General features: G+C 46.1%; 2 protein-coding genes across 5 annotated transcripts in view; one reads left to right on the top strand and one right to left on the bottom strand.

Annotated features, from left to right (window-relative positions):
- LOC133146589 (exostosin-1) overlaps nucleotides 1–20,970 on the bottom strand; it is a 34,614-nt gene that overhangs the window by 11,069 nt on the left and 2,575 nt on the right. For 3 of the 4 annotated variants that reach the window (XM_061270465.1, XM_061270467.1, XM_061270466.1), the window contains exons 5-7: nucleotides 18,875–20,099; nucleotides 18,102–18,549; nucleotides 17,218–17,984 (exon numbers count right to left, since the gene is read on the bottom strand). In XM_061270465.1, coding sequence (XP_061126449.1) covers nucleotides 17,218–17,984; nucleotides 18,102–18,401 — 1,067 coding nt within the window. In that variant the 5' untranslated portion in view covers nucleotides 18,402–18,549; nucleotides 18,875–20,099. The remainder of the gene's footprint in view (nucleotides 1–17,217; nucleotides 17,985–18,101; nucleotides 18,550–18,874; nucleotides 20,100–20,970) is intronic. The other variant, XM_061270468.1, reaches the window with a different exon arrangement.
- LOC133146626 (moronecidin-like) lies at nucleotides 3,688–4,959 on the top strand. The gene is made up of 4 exons (XM_061270523.1): nucleotides 3,688–3,846; nucleotides 4,030–4,180; nucleotides 4,242–4,269; nucleotides 4,514–4,959. The coding sequence occupies exons 2-4, from the start codon at nucleotides 4,051–4,053 to the stop codon at nucleotides 4,581–4,583; spliced, it is 228 nt and encodes a 75-aa protein (XP_061126507.1). The 5' UTR covers nucleotides 3,688–3,846; nucleotides 4,030–4,050; the 3' UTR covers nucleotides 4,584–4,959.

Here is a 20,970-nt window from a genome sequence, read left to right as displayed (position 1 = left end):
ACCGGGGTAGTCTGCTCTCAAGTGTTTAAGGACAACACAAAGTGAAACGTTACATCAACCAGCCTGCGGCGTTATCCAACTATAAGCGCTCGGCAGATACAGTACCTACATTTTGTGCGCGCGTGTGTCACAAGCTTTGATATCCCACCAGGGAATATTCGTGGAATATTCCTCCGCCATTCCGCAGGCCAGGTGGTGGGCGGCCTCTTCACAAGCTTCCCGCAGCTCCGGCGGAGACAAGCCCCCGTCGAGACGAGAGAATGGCAGTCGCCGCGTGAAAATCAATATGCTCGTCAGCTCGCTTCACATCTGCGAGAGGATATTTCTCACCGGACGTGAAGAACCATTTGTTTTGTGCGTTCTATAGTTGGTTTTCTAACCTGGGCCTGTTTCAGATCGAGTGATGTAATGTCAACAATAGACATTGCTACTTGTTATCGTCACGAAAAACCGGTACGCCCGCGGCGGTCGTGGTAGTCGTAAGCTAAAAACCAATAATAGCAATTGAGTAACCGTCAAAATTACAGCTATGTGGTCAGGCATTAAACAGGGAATAAAAATCTAGTTTATGAAAGCTTGTATCTATATTTTAGAAGAGGGCAAGGGCTGACTTTGTGGGAAGAGTCCAAAGTGCAAGCAAACAGTGTTGATGAGAGAGTCACAAGTCTTACGCTCGTGGATTCTTCATCTTTCAGGTTCTGCGGCCATGATGAGGCCGAGCGCCACGATGTGTGTGTGTGTTTGGAGGGAGTGTATTAAAAGCCTGAGTCGGCAGCCGGTGTGCCCCATCTCCCCCCCTCTCCAATCTAACCCCCCCTCACCCGCCTCCCCTCACCATAGTGAATCCATTCCTCACACCTCCGGCCTCATTTAAGCCCTCCTATTTCCAAGAAATGATTGTCTGCCTTACACTTAGAGATGTGTGTGTGTGTGTGATCTTTTTTGTTTTGTTCCCCTTTTGTTGTTGCTGTTATTCTAAGTCAACAGAAGGATGAAAGCTGCCACGCTACCACAGCGAGACAAAAGTTGGCACGGTAACGTCCTTTGAGAACAAAATGAGCCCCATGTTATTAGATGAAAGCTTTGAATTGCATCACCTGCCGGTGGAACGATAAAAAGTCGGACCGGACCGAAATTCTATTCCGACGGCGATTACGAAATTTGGCACATTTCTGGCCGATCAATTTGGAATATTTATTTTTGGTCGCTATGCTGTTTTCGCATTGTTTATTAGCATTAGGCTAAATATAAAATTTTAGGTGGTTAATTAACAAAATCCGAGCTCAGACTGGATATTTTTGACGGCCAACAACGTTATTATGAATTCCGGCCTTAGACACACGTACTGCATAAATGTCCGCCGTTAGCGGCGCAAATGTCGCATACTGATTTCCCCCGCCTTTGAGAGCCATGTTGGAACGGCGGCGCTAATCCGGGCGAGGGCAAGAGTACACTCGGCGAGGTCTTAAGGAGGGATCCGATCTGAGCTTCCAAGTGAGTATTAGGCCAAAGCCGGCGAGGTCTCGAAGGGTCCTTTGCTCAGAAATAGCTCGAGAGCAAAGGTTGCGTTATTTGTCCGATGAATTGGCGCTTCCCATTTGTTTATACTCTTGTTTGTCGTTCTCGTATGATTTCCGAGGCGATTCCGGTGGATTCCGGGAATTGAGAAGATCAGTGGAATTGGGTGTGAGCCACCCGAGCGCGACGTCATTATAGGCGTCGAGAAGCCGGCGGATGCGACGGTCCTCTTTGTAGGGATGGTGGCGAGATCACTCAAAGACCCAGGATGTCTCGCTCTGGCGCAAATCAAACGAGTTTGGAGCAAGGCGAGAAGAGAAGAGAAGTCATCAAAGCCTGAGTGGATTTGAGTAGAGCCCTTTCAAACTTTCAAGTCGAGGAGAGACTTTGGTGCCTCGGTTGAGACATTTTTGAAGAATTATTAATTGAAAATATAAAATAGACGGTCATCTCAAAGACGTCTTTTTGTTATTCGCCAACGTTCTCTCCCGTTCACTTCCTCCTTTAGCGACTCGAGAAACGGAAGTTGATAAGATCGCCGACCGAGCTCGACGATGACTTTGCATTGCCGAAGCTGCGGAGCTTTCGATAAGAATCGAGCACATCTACAAATAGGCGTCAAGAGCCGATCGGTAGGCACAACAGAGAAGTTCTGACACCGCACGCTCATCAGAAACTTTGGTCATTTGGTAGGAAGGTGAGCAAATGCATAAATATTTTTAAAAAATGGTCTCCTCATTAATTGAAGTCTATTTCTTTTTCTTTTTTTGGGGGGGTGTAGGATGAAGTGGACATCGGCGTTCCTGGTCGTGGCCCTCGTGGTGCTCATGGCGCAACCCGGGGAGTGCATTTTTGGACTCCTTGTACACGGCCTGACTCACGGTACTTTTTATTGTTGATTTTGGCATATTTTGGGTTTAAATGCGACTGTCCTAATAACGTTTGTTGTTTGATTTAGTTGGAAATTGGATCCACGGGTAAGATTCGGCATTTCTTTTATGGTCGTCCGCGTTTGGTTGTGATAATTGTTGCTTGTCCAGGCTGGTCCGAAAGCACGGCTTGGAAGAGGTAGAGGTGGTAAACAAGCGCTCCGTGGAATTTGGGCCCGACCAACCCGCTTTCAACTGAGGCCGTTTGCTTGCATTGAGCTTCTGTTGCTTTTTTTTTTTTAGCTCTATCAAAAATGGCCAAAATACAATAAAGTGATGTATTGCTTGAATTTGTGTGAAATAAACCTGCGTTGTAACTTCATTGTGTCCCTTGCTCTTTTTTTAATTTGGTCTGAGATGAAAAGAATCTTCAGTAAGAGAATTAAAAAAAAAAAAAAAAAAAGTGTAGTGTGAACAAATCTACATAAATAAAAATAAAAAAAATCATGGGGGTTATGTAGCCATTAAAAAGGCTTACATATATGAGCATTACAAGTTCCCATATTTTTTTTTCATTTCAAATAAGTTTTTGGATATCCATTTGTATTTATATATTTATATTTAAAGGGATTGATTTCAAATTACCCGCAGAAATCTTTATTTTCCAAAACTGCTCTTTAACAATGTTAAAATATGTACAGAATATTTAGAACAAAAGTCATTTTTTTAAAATAAATGTATTAACTCATACTTGGCAATTTTTCAAGTTTTAAAATAATGAGGATGCACTTTTAATGGCTATACTGTTGTTTATCATCTCATTAAACATCCTTTATTTAATATTAATTGAATATATTTAATATATAATTAAATACTTTTGGAAATTTAACTGACTGATGACTCAAATGTTTTGTTTGTCCATGGACCAATATAATATATAATATATAATATATAATATATAATATATAATATATAATATATAATATATAATATATAATATATAATATATAATATATAATATATAATATATAATATATAATATATAATATATAATATATATAATATATAATATATAATATATAATATATAATATATAATATATAATATGTAATATGTCTTGTCACCGTGGGATAATGGGAAATTTCTCTTTGTGTGTCTTGACATGTGAAGAAATTGACAATAAAGCAGACTTTGATCAGAGTCCCACGAAGTTATCGATTCTGACTTCCCGTCCCCTACCCGATTATTTCCCAAGCATCAACGTGTTGCTGTGAGATAAACGCGGTGACCCGACCACAAGCAGAACTTAAAAAGATGGTGCCAGATCTTAGCCGGGACGTTCTGCCCTCCACCGAGAATGGTCAGAGGCGTAACGTCAGAAGTCGGCCTATTTAAATGAAAGCGACGCACGGAAGCAGGCGAACCTCATCGACGAACGACTCCAACGCTTTGTCTGAAGGTGAGGAGAATATCCATGAACTTATCGTAGGCTATTTATGTTTACCTTCATTGTGTCAATTTGTCATATTCCGGATACCTATCATTTGACAAGGGGTGTGTAGACTTTTTATAACCACTGTCTAGGCCTTTTGCAAGCTGCTGACATTATTATTTATTGCTAATGGGTTGTCTTCTTGCGTAGTTGTGCATTTTTATCCTGGCGATGAAGTTTGTCACGCTCTTCCTGGTGTTGTCGCTGGTGATGCTCATGGCTGAGCCTGGCGATTGCTTCTTTAGAAGCATCTGGAAAGGCGTCAAGCATGGATTCAGAGCAGGGCGCATGGCATATAAAGGTAAATGCCTCGATTATCCGTAACATGATTTGATCTACTGAATTTTGTTTGTTTTCTTCAGCACACCGAGCACAAAAGAGGATGGACTGGTAAGCAAATGACTACCGTAATTTTCGGACTATAAGTCGCGGGTTTTTTTTTCATAGTTTGGGTGGGGGGGCAACTTATACTCAGGAGCGACTTATATACATATATATGGATTTTTTTTTCACTTTTTTGGCCATTTTATGGCTAGTGCGACTTATACTCCGATGCGACTTATAGTCCGAAAATTACGGTACATTTCCAAAAAACATTCAGTTTGATAATAAATCACCCTCTTTCTCCAACCAGGGCGAACCAACAACACAACCAGTACCCGCCCCCACAGCAGCAATACATGCCGATCATCGTCGAGGATTGAACCCGATATGCAAGCTGTGGATTCGGCGCAGAAAACGAAGCTTCATAAAAGCTTCACGGCAAATAGTTTAGCTCAACGCTTGACGCCGTTTGAAAAGCTTCCATCTTAGTGCAGATGCCTTAACGCTTATCCCCGCCCTGCTGAGTAAAGCAAATTTAAAAAGCCGCTCTTATGAGAGGATAAAGAATATATGCATGTGTCTTTGCTACATGAGCTGATGAAAACAACCTCCTTGTCCTGCCTTTTTGAGCTTTCAACTAAATAAAGAGTACAAAAAAAAAAAAGTCCCCAGCAATGGAGGCGGCAGCCACCCGCTCGCTCGCTCGCTCGCACTGACACTCCAAACACAATAAAAGCAACACGCAGTGAGCCGGGAGGAAGTAACATTTGCTTTGTGCGCCGCGTTGGAAACAAATCGATTGGAAATGAGAGAGGAGTGAGGTTGGGGGGGGGGCTCAGTTTAACGTGAGGGTCACCCGTGTCATCGGCGGTGGTTGTTTACCGAGAAGCGCTCGTTGGACACACACACACGAGCGAACGTTGCCTGGCCAGACTGAGTAGTAAATAATAGACGAGGCAACACACACACACACAAACGGCATCAAGGTTAAAGACGGGTGTGTAAGTGGAGATCTCTCTATCGACGGTAAAGCTGCCGCCGGTGAAACGCACGCAGCGGGCCGGCGGGTGTCAACGTTCCATCGATAAAATTCCGCCTCATCGGAGCGTCGGGTGACCCGACCGAGCACTTCCTCGGTTTACATAAGTGCGTGGGGTGTGACATTTGTGATATTAATCATCCTCAGGCTGATGAAGCTTCATCGCGGCGATATGCCGGATACCGCAACGCTGCCCAGACGCCTCGGAAAATAACACCCGGCGGACACAGCATTAGGTACACTTGTGCAGTAGGGGGGAAATACATTTAGGAAGTTTTGGGTGATGACTACCAAAAAAAAAAAAAAAAAAAGACCAATTGTTTTTGTAAAACTGTCCAAAGCAAATCCGGAGTCAAAACGGCACTTTGAAACTTCTGCCAATCAAACGCACATTAACGGAAATCAAACGCTAACGACAATGGAGGCGTGTCATCGGTCGTCACGGGCCCGACGAAACCAGAACAATATGTTGATGCTAATGAACAACCCGTCACTCAGCTTCCTCTGTATTTTTTGCGTTTTTTTTTTTTCTTCTCCATCTGCCTTCACAACCCGCAATTATCGCGTCTGCTCGCTGAATGGAAGCGAAACTTTTTCCCGGGCGCGCTAATGTGCATCACAGCGCTTCTTTGTGGCAGTTTTTAAAAGCCACGAGTCTGCTATTAGTCACAGTGACTCATTTGGTGCATCTTTTTATTTTTTTTTATTTTTTTAAATCCAAGTAAAAGCAAGAGCAGAATATGAAAGTCGCCGACAAAAGAGAAAAAATTGATTTGCCCGTGTTTCAATGTTGACCTCAAGTCAAACATTTGTTTACAAAGCGGCTAATTACATTATTTGCGTTGCGGGTGTGTGTACACACACACACACACACGTCATATTTCTGCCCTCCGACCCGGCATCGTTGTAAACGGAGACCTGCGGTTTGCGGCGGGCCAATATTAGTTAAGTATTTATTTACCGATGCAGCCCGGCGGCGTCCCGTGAATTATTCATCTTCCTCGCTGTTGGCAGCAGAAAGAAATCGATGCCAAACGATGACGGGCGGCGGACTGCGGCAGGTCGCCTACCTGCAGTATCTACGCTAGCCGCCCGTGTAAAGCGATCGGATCTGCTGATCCGAGTCTTTCCCTTCGTCGTCTTCTCCTTCCGCCGCTGTCAAACAGCGGACGGGACGGTAACTCGGCACGCTGCTCGCCACTTTAGATGGAAACGTGACAAAGATGTGCCAAGATGGCGGCACTCCACTTTTGATTGATTTCTAGGGAAGGCTGGAACGGACTGACGCCATTACCATTCATTTCAATGGGGAAAGGGAATTTGAGTTGGTCCCGCATCAAACTCAAGTCATATCTCAAGGCTGCATTAAGCAATTGTTCCTTGATTTCTGCCTACTTCTACGTGTCTGCTTTTATTCCGCATCCATCACTCAGGCCCCTTCCGCCACTTGAGGATCCTCTCCAGTCCGATGGAGACAAACGGCGGCGAGATAATTGAGCGCTAATGCGAGCGACTCGGCGATGAATGAAGACAGATGACGAGCGCTCCCCTCTCGCTCCGGGACGTCTCGCGGACAAACTCCATTCCCGAGCCCTTTTTTGTTTCGGAAAATTGCCGACTTGAGTCTGACCGGAGTCACGTCGTGTGGATCGAGCAGGCCGCGCGACGACAACGAGAAATTGGTGTTGCGAGGGAAGAGAAAAAATTGCAACGGGCGTTTTCAATTATATTCTAAGGTGCGGCGCCCGGAGGAGACACAGGGCAGAGAATATAGCGACGATCCATCACGCAGACACTCGGCTAGCGCTGTCTGAGCAAAGAAAAAACACGCAAGCGGTGTAGAAGATAAAAGTAGGAGACTGAACAAGCGCGCAAGAAGTTAGAGGTGACTTGAGATACTTCAAAGTAAGTCGCTAACTTGAAATACTTGTATCGCAAATCATCGTCGCTCATTGAAATGAATGGTAATACTATTAATCCGTTTCAAGCTCCATGAAAAATCCAATGACAAGAGCGCTCCAATATTTAGTAGTGTCGGACTGATACCATTTTTTTTAATTACCGTAATTTTCGGACTATAAATCGCGTTGTTTTTCATAGTTTGGGTGGGGGGGCGATTTATACTCAGGAGCGACTTATATACATATATATGTTTTTTTTTTCACTTTTTTGGGCATTTTATGGCTCCGGTGCGACTTATAGTCCGAAAATTACGGTACTCACTTATAATTCTGATTTGGCCGACATAATTGTGTGTTAATGTCTTGATAGCAATAGCAGTTGAGAGATTTGGTTTTACCCGCACCTTCGTCTTTGGCCATTTCCCTGCTCTTTGCAGTGATTATTTCTGTTAATCGGAGCGCGGCGGCAGATAATTGACCCAGCGCCAGTCCTCCCGCTCGTATTCAATTCATAAAGCCCATTTCATTTATTTTTGCTCCCCGCTGATTGAGATGATGATCACATTACATCGCTCCGCCGGCCTCAGAAGATGAGAAATGAAGATTTAAGAGGGAAATTGATGAGTCACCTTCCTCTAAAAAAAAAAAACGCCCTCAAAGTTTTGAAGCGGTTCAAATATTTTAAGGAGCATTCTTAGGTACTTAATTGACCCTCGGAGAGCTTAGGAATCAAACAAACGGACCCTGATATTAATTCAGCTACACTGATTGTTTAAAAAAAAAAAAATCTAAATTTTTCAGCCTCAACAACTAATGTCCCGAAGCAATGTGCAGTCACATGGGATGCAGTCACCTGGGGGGGGGGGGGCAAGGCATGCTGGGAGGAGGAAAAAAAGGGGGGGGGCTGTAGCCTCATCAATCAACCCATAACGACAGAGGGCATGCTGTCAATGCCAAAATGGAAATAAACAGGACGGTGACAGTGAGTAAGGGGAACGGCAGCGCATCTGTTCGTCTGATTTGTCCAATCAGACGTTAGCGGACGCCGCCGGTGAAGATGGCAGTGGGGGCGGGGGCAAGTGAGGCAAAACCCCCAAAGACATGAAATGGCGGCGAGCAAATCGAAAGACGAAGTCAACTTAACCCGTGGGCATGCGTAACCTTCAGCGTGTCTATTTGAACATCATCAATCTAGCCATCCGTCCATCAAGCTATCAATCAACCTCAGGTTCTTCTTCTGGCCTAGAGCTACCGGTTCGCTCTGAGCGCTTCCAACTTTCGTATTCCGAGGTTCACAATCCGGGCCTCGAAAGCTGACACGGCAATTCGAAGAGATCCTAAATAATCATTTCCGGCTCAATCGAGTCAAATTCCGCACAGCGCTTGGGAAATGCTTCCCAGACGCGCGCACGCACGTTGGCCAGAGGTCCCGGCGGAAGCTCGGTTAATATGCGCCACCTGCGGGGTCACATCCCATTTGTCAAAGCTCTGGGTGCCCGCCAGAAGAGCGCCAACTTGCTGAGCAGGCACTTTAGGGAAATGGACACAAGCGCGCCATCTGGGCGCAGCTCAGGTAAAGCGCTGCAAACTTGTCACCAAGTGTCAAAGAATTCCGAAGTGGAGGTGGGGGGGGGGGGGGTAGCACAAACGGATAAGTGCCAAGGTGGAGGTAGCGCTGTTTGGTAATTGGGCTTAATTGTTGGAAACAGCGACCCCCACAAATTAGTCGGGTGTGCGCCGCTGGAAAGGCTAGAACCACATCTAATTACGTTGGCCGTATTATGCTTGGACCGCACACACACGGTGACATTTAAATATCAGTTTAAGGTTAATGCGTCTCCCCGGCAGATGGATAAAAACTCTCCTAATGTCATTGGGCTCCAGCCGCATTTAAAATGACAAAGCAAGCGTGAGCGTAACAGGCACGAGTCTCGTTTTAATTATGGAAATTCAGATTTCGGCTAAAAATGTCTTCAAAATGTTGAGTGGGGGTTTCAGTCAGACTTCCCGCAACGGATTAATCACGAAAAATCCAGTCATCAATTCCGCATTCCCAACAAGTCAACTCCTCCTCGCAAGTTTTACGCTAATGACATCGGTACGTAACGGTGAAATAATGGATGAGCGGGCGGCGGCGGCGCTGACCCCCCCCCCCCCCCCCCCCCCGTCTGGCGTCGGATTGGAGCGCTGTTAACCGAGTGGCCGACGTGGACTTTTACGCCTCAGAAATTAAATCATCAGCCGAGGAGGCGGCCGGGAGCAGAGTAGGAGCCACCATTAGGTTAATGAGCTGTGAAATGAAATGTATTCCTTCGCAGCAACCGAGCGGCGGCCCACACGCACACGCGGGCCTAATGAACTTGACTCCGTCGCCATCAATTACAAGCGGTCTCGCCATTTTACTACCTGGACTCAAGCACCGAACAAGACCGCACTTAGCGGCAACATGGGCGCCTTGTTATTATTATTCACAGAAAGCGTAGGAAGCACAAATTAATTAGGATGTTCGGAATACAGCACAGACACTCACACACTCACACACACATACAGTTAGCTGCCAGGCCAGGCGGTTTTCAAATCTTCAGCAGAAGGGGAACAATTGTTTGGACGGCATGTGAGAATAATCCCGTCATCTGGACCGCCCTCTGCTCATCTCGCTTAATCCTGCACACCACGTATAAAATTCACACACACAAGTCAAAGAAAGTGAAACTGTAAACTGGGGCTGACATATCATTACCGTAATTTTCGGACTATAAATCGCACCGGAGTATAAATCGCGTCAGCCATAAAACGCCCAAAAAAGTATATAAGTCGCTCCTGAGTATAAATCGCCTCCCCACCCAAACTATGAAAAAAAAACACGACTTATAGTCCGAAAATTACGGTAATCGGCGTGACCAACTGACACGAGTTCAAAGTTTGTGTCCTTCAGGCTTTTGAAAGACGAAGGAAACAATAAAGAAAAAAACGGGCAGATGCTGCGAGGCCCGTCTGACAGTTTGGCGGGCAATTACAAAAGTTCGGCCGACATCTTGTCTTCAGGTGCCCTTAACAAGCATCGCAAGCAGGGCAGGAATGTTCTCATCCTGTGAGCGCCGGTCGGTTGGGCTTTCAAAGAAAATTTCAGAATTGGGTTTCAAGCGGTCTTCAATTGCATCGGATTCAAATAATTATTAAAAAAAAAGGTTGTGCGGTGTAATGGACCCTGACAGTAAATATATACAAAAGTCGACATTTCCTGTTGCACGTGTAACATCCTGACCGGAGTCCTGGCCCGTTTGTCACGTCTGTCATCCAAATCTGCGCGGAGCTGACATTTTTGACGGCCGGCGCAACCGAAGGGCAAAACATCCAGATCAACTTGTTCGCCCCCGAAGCGTTTTTATCGTGTCAGGGTAGGGGGTGAGGGGGGGCGGGGGGCTCTCTTGTCAGCAGCGGCTTCTTTACTGCCGAGTCTGTCGGAATGAGCGAAAGCGGTGCGGGTCGGGCTCGAGACGTCGGCGCTGGGAAAATGGCGGCGGGTTTGAGACGAGGCTTGAGTTTCGCTTTCCAACGAGGCCTAGATTTTTTTATTAGGTCTTTAAAGTGGGGTTCGTGTTTCAAACCAAATAAATCACATAGCTAGCTCGGGATGCTAATGCTAACTATACCCTTGTTTTAAGACCTTAATTAGAAAGCACCATGACTTCAAACTCAAGCAATAAAAAAAAAAAAAGAACAGAAAGGTGCAAGAAAATCACCGTCTAAAAAATTCACGTCTACTTCCACGTCGGATGAAAGCGGAGCAGCAGACTGCGCCGTACGCTAACTCGACATGAAGGCTGCTTAATAATACGCCCGGCGTAAATAAAAGAGCGTGCGAGTGCTTTTTACAGGGCGTCCCGGGACTCGCCGGGGCCGTTCCTCGGCCATTCCGCTGTCAGTTACGGTTGCTCATCCGACTCGGGCCTCGCCGTCACGGATGCGGTGGGACGGCGGGACTGTCAAAGCACATGATATTTTAATAGAGGGATGGCAGGCCATTTTTTATTTATTTTTTTCACTCCTTAGTGGAAGAAATAATATGAAATAAAGCTTAACCAAATGACACCGGCGAGCTTCCATTTGACGTACTCCGGACAACAACAAAATCAACATTGGCCAATTAAGTTCTAGTCCCTCAGGGAGGTTTTCATTAAGCGCAACAAGGCCCGCATCGGACATCAGGATGTCGAATATCGGACATCGGAATAGATGTTGGCGTAGTGATACGGCGAGTCACCGTTCCGATTTATCGGGCTATTTTGGGCTGACGGCAACAGCGCTTAGCACTTTGTTGATCCCAGCTGTGTCACCTCCAGCGCTATCTGTGTAATATTCATGACCAGCCTGTCTCGCTCTCGCTCCATGTCATGTTCCTTTGTTCGCTCTCATTACGGCGCTGTCCCGAAAATGACAAGGTACAAGAGCCTCTCTTTTTTTTTTTTTTTTTTTAAATCCCACATGCATTTCCTGTGAAGTAGCAGAAAAGGATAAAGAGCCCAATGAAGAGATATTATCGGTAATGGAGGTTTTGTCAGCCTTCCAGCCTTTGCTTCTTTCTCGCTGTGTTTTTACAGATACAAAGCATTCAGATGAAAATTTTAAATGCAAAATTGCTCACCACAGTGTTGAGTAAAAACCTTTCTGGGTGGAAAATGGGCGGCGAAAGGCTCATTGGAGTGCCGTCAGCCTCCTTTAAACGGGACCGTTTATCAGCCGGGATCGAACGCTTGTCGATAGACGCTCATTTGGCTCAATCTATTTTCCCTCCTTCTATTTATCTCACAAAAATAAGACGAGGGAACTAAGATAAGGAAAATATATTGTACACTATAAAACCCATAATGACAAAATAATCAAGTAGATGTAATGTATTAAACCGATTGTACATCCATGATTAATTCATTGTGGCACTTTCTGATGTTAATCTCTTGGCCACCAGGGGGCGGTATAACACTGGCATGATGATTAAATTAAAGAAAAGTTACACAAATACTGTTAGTAAACACATTCAATCAACCGCTCTAAGATTGGCTCTTCTCATATATATATATAAAATTAAAAAATGACTTTGCCCTTCTACCATCTTCTTTGTCCGTAAATGGATTCATGCTAAACAGGCGAGTCCATTCAATCCGTCCATTCCGATCATGTTGAATGATCAATGCGGGGTAGTTTGAGTCGCCAAAAGCCAATGTTTGGCAGCCCCATTTGCACCAATCATTATCTCGGCCATTAGCCGGCGTATTAGCTACCGGAGGCACGTCTAAATCAGCAACATATAGACTTACAAACTCACGCACGCACACACACACACGGCAGCCAAGTCCATTAGGGCGCTGCGTACAAATCAAGCAGGAAATAGAAACCCGCCGGTGAAAATGAATATATGCAAAACAGCCTGAAGTTGCTTTTAAAACGTCAATCCCGTAAGAGCACGGGTTTTAGAAAGAAGATACGATCGGGACAAGAGGGAGGATGCGATGTCAACAGGTAAACAAAGACGCTAAGTGGACGACTGACTTGGCGGAAATGCAGTCCAAATGATCCCAAAAGTCAAAGTCATTTAAAAACTAGGAAATGTTAGCGTATGCTGTCACAAGATTTTTCCAAAAACAAAATGGGTGCCTTGTTTCAATAAAGGATGCGGAACTTTGGTCTCTTGGGTGCACGTGGCGTATCGACCCAAAAAAAAAAAACGGCCGTGTAAGAGATTTACTTAGTTGTTTAATTTCACACTTGATGGGTGGGCAGGCACTCCCGAGCCACAACTATTTGTATACAAGCAATTAAAAAGTCAATCTTCCGTAATATGCCCGCTTTAAAAGGCTCTCCGACGGTAACGACCGTCGGGGGAGTCTCGTTAAGAACGACGGTGTCGGCGTGCGGTTGTTTACTTCGGCTAAAGTGAGGAGACAATTTGATGTGAGACGAGAAAATGGACATTGCCAACACGCACACAAAAAAAAAGTGGACATTAAATGGCGGATATACATTGTGGACTTCAAAGTCAATGACTTCTCCGCCTGGCTCCATCTTTTCATTTCGTTCCCCCCCCCCCCCCCTCTTGACACTATAAATGGACTCTCAGCTCTCAAAAATGTCACATTGTTTGTTTTAGGCGGTCTATCATGGAGCAGAGATCCACAAAAGCCCCCCCAAGAGAAAGACGAGGCAAGTCTCGGGATCTTTCGAAAGTCATTGTCGCCACGACTGTATTCATTAGTGGGAATTATGCATGGCACAAATCTGAATGGGATTGTTAGCTGTCCTTTGTAGTTGGATTTGAAAAGGACAAAACAAGCACACAGATGATCTTTTTTTTTTTTTTTCCTCTCTCTCCCTCTCGCTCGCTCTAGCTGGATGGCAGCAGCTCCGCGGCTTACCATCTGGACGGGCCTCGCCAGCGCTCGACGGAACGTGCGGTAGAGACACGTGATCGGCGTCTGTTGTTTGACTTTACGGTCAGCTTTATGTTGACGTTTAGTCTTGACAAGTTTTTTATATCGTGTGTGTGTGTGTGGGCCTCAGTCAGCAAAAAGCACATATGGCACCATTAATATCAACACTCTGCAGTGCTGACACATATTAGATGTGCTAACACCGCCAGTTCGCAGGTACAATTGGTTCTGATCCAATGTGATTAAAAAAAAAAATCTATATATATATATATATATACAATCCGTTACGACGGTTTCAATTACTACCGGATGAATTACGACTGAATATAAAGACGGCGGGTTTTATGTTACTATGATGTTACGGTAATCTATAAAACGAAGTAAATGATGACAAAGTTTCTGACAACACTTTATAATAACGCGGCTTTATTTTTACAACGAAGTACCGTATTTTCCGCCCTATAAGGCGCACCTAAAAACCTAAAATGTTCTCAAAAACCAACAGTGCGCCTTATAGTCCGGTGCGCCTTATATATGGACCAAATTCCTAAATTCAAACTGGCCCGAAGTATTGTGTCATGAAATCAATCATAAGTGGCCCGCTGAAGACTATGAATCATGACTCAAAAAGACTATGGATCATTATTTTATGATTATAAAGTAATTTGTTCCGTCTGAAGTTTAAATAAAAAAGATAAAATGGAGAATGATTAGAAATCTGACATGATGCATTAATGGTGCGCCTTATAGTCCGGTGCGCCTTATATAAGGATAAAGTTTTAAAATGGGCCATTCATTGAAGGTGCGCCTTATAGTCCGGTGCGCCTTATAGGCCGGAAAATACGGTATTTAATGTATCTCCTGTGAATTCAGTTTTGTCCGGGGACATGGTTTGAGAATTTGGGGTTAAACGAAACTGCACCATCTGTGTTCCGAGACATAAAGCAAAAAGCATCCAGAAGCAAAATCAGACATTGGAAGGCAACCAACTTCAAAAGTGAATTAAGCAAAACAAATTGTGATTAGTTTGGCGCCATTTGGGCTAACAGGTCCACTGATGTTGCTTTGGGCTCGTTGACGTTGATTAAAAACGACACAAAGTCACTTTTGGGGGAAAGCACGTGGAAAGAAGGACAAATTATTTCCAGCGCAGATAAAGATAAAACAATGGGTCGGTTGCTCGGTTAGTCGGTTGGTTGGCTGTGTCTGCCAGCTGTGCTCGCCGCCACCTCTCTAATCCGCCGCAGAACAGCCGGAGGCTTTCCAGCGCAATATCACATTTTCATAATGAGAGCCAATGAGCTGTAAATCCCTGCTGGTGCGCTTTTACACAGCCGCATGAGGTTAACACTACCCAGCATTTTACTTCCAAAAGTGGAAGGGGGGGGGAAAAAAAGAAAGGCTTTACCTTTGACCAAAGTGGCGCCACAGACTTTGGATTTTCTATTATGACGCCCTTAATTACCCTTCAACTAAAATATTGTGCTCGTGTGGTGTCTAGGGAGAGTCGAGTAAAAATGACATTTAAAAAAAACAATTAAAAAAAATTAAATCACAAAAATTCTCCGCCATTTTTTTTTTTTAAGGTCAATTTCGGTTCCATATTGATCTGCTTGTGTATGGTTTGCCCAATTTCATAATCAATGACAAAGTTTCCTGAACAAACCAGACTTTCTTCTCCCTCCTTCCCTCCCGCTGTGATCCATCTGTCCGCCTTGCCTCTCGCTTCCCACCTCTGTAATTCCGACTCCCTCGGCGAAAATGGACGGCCACGCACCTTTACTTCAGCTCAAGCGGCTGGCCCAAAGAGCGAGAGCAGGGGCGGAAGTGGGAAGAAGATGCTAGATGACAAAAGAGATGAGGGCAGATATGACGGATGCCAGACGGCTGTGATGGAGTGCAATTTTCGGACGCGGCGGGTAGCGGAGAATTGACTGCCAAGGCCCGACACACTTGAGAAAAAGGGCGACTTTGTTCTCCCCGACGGAATGAATAGCTTTTGGGTTGTTTTCTCCTCTGTAATTCCAGATTTAAAACGATGATGTCTTATTGATCATTTTTTCCCTGGGTTCGCTCCTTAGTGAATGAAACTCGAAACAATGTCTCAGTTCGTCTCCGCAACGGCCCATTGTGTTTTTTTTTTTCCTTCCCGCCTCTTCTCAGTACTCCACGCCAAGACTAGCAAAGGGTCGCGGAGAATGAATAGCGATCTATGTTTGGCTTTCACGTGCCAAGAGGGGAGCATTAACCTCCATTCATCTGCTGATTGGCCGCTGTGACCTCGGATCGATGAGGCTGTTTTTACTCACCCGCCGGGGCCTTGGCCAGAAGCCTTTGGCGTATTGACGAGTTCTACCGCCACCCTGACAGGTCCGCCGGCCGAAGTTGGAAATGGCCAAAACGAGCGTTTAAAACGAGTAAATGGAAGGATTGGGATTTATCTAGATTTGATTCATTCCTCAATCCATGATTATTTTTTTATGCCTTCATCATTACTTATTGATATGTTTTCAAACATCCAAATGACCAAAAAACTAACGATGAAAACAGACTCACTGAAACGAACAGGGTTCACAAACAGAGCCCTGGAGCACGCCGCCGATCCAGTCGTGACTTTACTGCTTCAAACTTCCCTGCCCACGTCTTGTATGGCGGAATCGTCACACGCATCAAACGTGTTTTAAAAAATGTCTCATCTTCGCTCTCTCCGGCGGGAATGCGGCACTGTGTTATTATCCCTAGTGGTGCTCTTCATCGGCGCTCGCATCCAAAGATGCACTTAGACGGCAGCGAAAGCTTTTTCCACGCTTTGCTAGGCGAGGGACGAGCGCGACGGGAGACGAGGGAAGAAAACCGAGGATGGGAGGGGAGGAGCACGAATGAAGGTGGAGGGGAAACGGCCGCACCATGGCGCCGACCACACGACTGCCGTTGACATTTGCTTTTATTACCTTTTGCCACTTTGCCCCGCCTCTCCATCATACATCTGGAAAGCTGCAGCCGCCAAATACGCACATGTACATACCAGCGTGGCCTAACCTACCGAACCGGCTGCCGGTCAGAACTTAGAGATTTTCGAGCGTGTCCACTCCAAGGCTTTTCATTGCCAAGCGTCACTCGCAAAAGAGTCTATATCATATCTCAGAAATAAAAATCAGATTTTCATACTCATTGCATTAAGTAGATAATATCGGCGGGTGGCAAGTCTTAAAAATGACAGCCAAGTTAATTCCCATAAAGGGCTGACTTGAATGTTTCTTTGATTCCTAAGTGCTACATAAATAATAGAGAGCAACAACACCGAAAAGTCAACCCGCCGAGTGTGAAATTGGGACCCGCTTTCATAATAAAAAGCTATCAGGCCGCGAGAGAGAATGTGCTAATTACTTTTAGTGAAGGAGCCTCTTAAGCGCCGTGTTCATTCGCGCCTGCTATTGATTAGCAGCTTCTCACACTTCACGTTTGCTCTTTTATTTTCTGTAAAAGTCATTTTACGAACCGCGACAGAGAATTAAGTCATTTATTTTGCGATTTTTGTGTTGAATTTTCATTTTTTGGGAGGCTTTGTACTTCTTTATAATCACTGGCATTGAAAACGGTGTGGTTTTTTTTGTATAATTTACTACTGGAGAGACAAAAGTGGACTCACTTTGCGTATTCTTGGTTGTCGTGATCGCAGCGGGAGTCTTTGTGCTTCTCCCACTCCTTGCCGTGCTTGCAGGTGGTCAGCAGGACAATGTCGTCGCCGTTGTGGACGTGATACAAAGCGTTTCTGGTCTCCGATCCGATCCCTGTTAGATAGCGCTTGCCTTTGAAGACCAGCAGGTAGCGCCTGGAGGAGGAGGTCGGCGAGTCTCGGGCCGAGGCGCCGTCGGCGCCGCCCGTGCCCCCTGCTTTGAGCGGGTGGTCTTTCGAGAACAAGGGGATGGAGATATCAAAGTTGGGTCGAAAGTTGGCCACGTTGGCGCTGGCCTTGGCCAACATGGCCTGGCCCACCTCAAAGCCCAGATCCTCCGTGTAGTCCGGCCAGGTGCCGGAGTAGAGGTTGAAAATCAAGTGGTTCCTGCCGTCGTTCCACGTGGGCAAACTCTGAATACGCGTCCTGGCGTTTTGGACAAACTGGGGCGACAGACGGTCCCTGTCCAGGGTGTCCACAGCCAGGACGAACAGGCAGGCCTTCACGGGGTCCTCGGTGTGGAAGCGAGACTCCTGGATGGAGGAGAGGATCTTACGGTAGGTGGGGGAAATCTCATCGCCTCTTTGCGGCGGGTAAATGTAGACGCCAAAGTGCGGCTGACAGCGGACAAAGTCGAAGCAGGTTTCCATGCGGCAGCGTTTGTTCTTGTAGAGGTTGTCACGCACCGAGCGCCGCTCTCTCGGCGAGCTGTGCTGGTGGTGCACCTGGGGACCGTCCTCCTGAAAAGTACATGGAGAAATGTCTTCAGGGATGCTTTTGACAAGGTCTGGAATGTTTGTGAAAAATTCTCAACACCATGAATTGACTACACCTTCCAGTTGCAACCTTTACTGTACCTCCTGCTCTCCTCCCTCCAGGTAGGGCGCCAGCAACTGGTTCAACTCGCTCCAGTGCGCCGGCTGTTTGGACAGGCCCCTACGAGGCAGTGGCGCTCTGGGCCGGGCCCGGTCCGCTTCCTGGCTCAGGCTGTACGACTGGTGCTGGTAGTAGTCGGGGTAGTGGGGCAATTGGTGGCGGCGGCGGTGGTGCCGCTGCTGTTGCTGCTCAAAGTCGCCGATTTGCAGAGCCCACATGTAGACCAGGAAGAGAAGAGCGACCCCCACAGACACGAGCAGGTACCGCTTCTTGGCCTGCATGTGTGCTGTGAGGCGGTGGGGTGGAGGGTGGGATCAGGAGGAGGAGGATGGAAAGGGGACAGAGGAGTCGGGCAGGTAGGTGGAGGTCAGGTGGACTCGCTAGGATGTCGCCTGAGCCACACCATGTGCATTCTGCGATGTGGAGTCACTAAAGATGATTGGAAAATGTCAAATTAATACAGTGACCAATTACAAAGATGTAATATATATATTTTTTTAAAATTGCAATTTCTAATGTGTGGGGTCAAAATATTAGAAACGACACGCGTGAAAATTCAAATGCATTGACTAACTGAAATAGTGCTGTGGGCATAAAAGCCACATTTTGTTTCTTTCATTTATTGCATCTCTCAATTAGTTTAGCGTACTTTCTATTCTTAATAAAAATCCATAGCGTGTCAAGTTAAACATACGGACAAAAGTTTTAGCGTCAATGACGTCAGAGAAAAGGACTTTTTTTTTTTTGTGCCTACCTGTACTAGGGAACACCTGTAGTTCCGGCAAGGTTGGATGCTGCTGCTGCTGCTGTCGACCCCGCAGCCGGCCGGCGCGTGCATTCCTCCGCTGCCGTGCACGCACGCGCGCAGCTAACGAAGCAGCAATTAACGTGCACGCGCAAATTCACACACGCACGCAGCGTCGTAGTCCGCGGAGCAACGCCTCCACCGTCGCCGCCTCCACCTCCACCACCACCACCACGACGACACGCCGTCGCTCCTCCATCCGGCTGGCAAACTTTTTGCTTCTTTCTCATCCGTGGAAGACGAAACAAAACGGGACGCGCGTCCCCGCCGCCGGCACCGTCACCGCCTCCTCATCCCGCATCCGTCCACACGCGTCCATCCCAGAGCAAACAAAATTCTAATTTGTCACTTTTAGGGGGAACCGAGTCCTCATCCTCATCGGAATCCGGAGAATCCAGTTACCGCATCCACTTCACGGTCCTGCCTTGATTGACAGGCGAGGCGGAGCGGATTGCCTCGAGGAATGTCGACGCGCGCGCACATGCGCGCCTGAATGCGAGTCTTCTTTTGGATCAGAGCAGCAACCAAGAACAACCACCCACCCCCAAGCACGTGAGCAAGGAGGTGCGATGCTCGTGAATTTGCACCGTTCAGTGAGGAACTTTTTTTTTTTTTTAATTGACGGCCCTGCGCAGCAAAGTCCGTTATGAAATGTGTGAATTTACGGGTGGCTTAACTTCTCTGATGATCAAAGTAGCAATCTTAATGTTAATAATGAAACAATTTGTTTTATGAGCAAGAATGAGACATTTTTCTCAAATTTGCTGCAGGTGACGTTTTGCTAGATAATTTCCCTGAAAGAATTTTTCATTACCTTCTGTTTATGGGGTCATCCATTAAGATCGGATTGAATTTTGGACTGCTCCCAGTTGACGCTTAAAATCTGAGTTCAATAGACTGTCAGTTAAATGTCGCCCTCTTGTGGCAACCTTTTTTCAAGGCTTCATCAGTGTCTGTGTTGTGCCACTACATTAGGTACACCATCCATTTAGCATCGACAACGAGACGAATTCACTTTGGGTTGCCCTCAACTTATTTTAAATAAGAGTAAGATAAAAAGATATAGCCGGTACTTGCCAAAAATCTCTGCAGCTTCTTGTTAATGTTGCAGTAGATGTCACCTCAATCTCATTTTTCATGTGAAGATTTGGAAGTTACGGCAGATTGTTGTCACCTGAAGAATATGGAAGATTGTCGTTACGTGGAGGCTACAACTATTGCTCGGCAGATATCGCTGCATTTTATTATACTATTGCTCGAGGCATTTTTGCAGAAAATAAAAAGACAAGAATGATGACGTGGAGGAAGAAGGGTTGAAGGAGTAGAAGAGTCTGGAGGCTTTTTTGGCATTTCAATTATCCAAAAGTCCCTCCTGTGCGCCGCCCGCCTGTCGTCCCGTCAGCGTTAATGTTTTAATAGCGCGGGAGCGCGCACGCACACACATTTTGATTTATAGCCTCAGCTGCGCTTGGCCGACTAACCACGCTGAAATATTCATGCCGTATTTATCCACGTGAATGACGCTTCATGCATTTGCAAGGAGGAGGGGGGGGGGGGGGGGGGGGGAATTAGCGCAGTGAGAGCGGCGCACGACGGTCCCAAGCTTGACGCCTCACACGTAATCAACGTGACACCCAAACTCACACCTGACTTGCTTCTTTTTTATTTAGATAAGTGTATTTGGCACCTTCAGTGTGTGTGTGTGTGTGTTACAAGCCTGATATGGAAGACTGTTGTAAAGGACAGGCCCGATACTTCAAAACCTCCCTGAGCACATTGAATGTGAAGAATATGGCAGATTGTTGTGTTGTGTAGGACATGGACTTGCCAGAAATGAAAAAAATGCTGACGTGAAGCATATTGGAGATTGTTGTCACGTGATGTTATTGTTGCCAGATCATTTCTAGCTAGAGCTCAGCAAAGAAGCACAGACTAAAATGCGTTCCCGTCATACGCTAGCTTTCTTGTAATTCACGTTGCTATTTGAATTCCAATGAGGGGGGGGGGGGGGGGGCTGTTATTATTGATCGGACCGGCGGCAGCGC

The sequence above is a fragment of the Syngnathus typhle genome, linkage group LG22, assembly GCF_033458585.1.
Source record: "Syngnathus typhle isolate RoL2023-S1 ecotype Sweden linkage group LG22, RoL_Styp_1.0, whole genome shotgun sequence".
In the NCBI taxonomy this organism is placed as follows: domain Eukaryota; kingdom Metazoa; phylum Chordata; class Actinopteri; order Syngnathiformes; family Syngnathidae; genus Syngnathus; species Syngnathus typhle.
The sequence above is the reverse complement of the archived record's forward strand: the minus strand, read 5'-3'. Positions and strand labels throughout refer to the sequence as shown.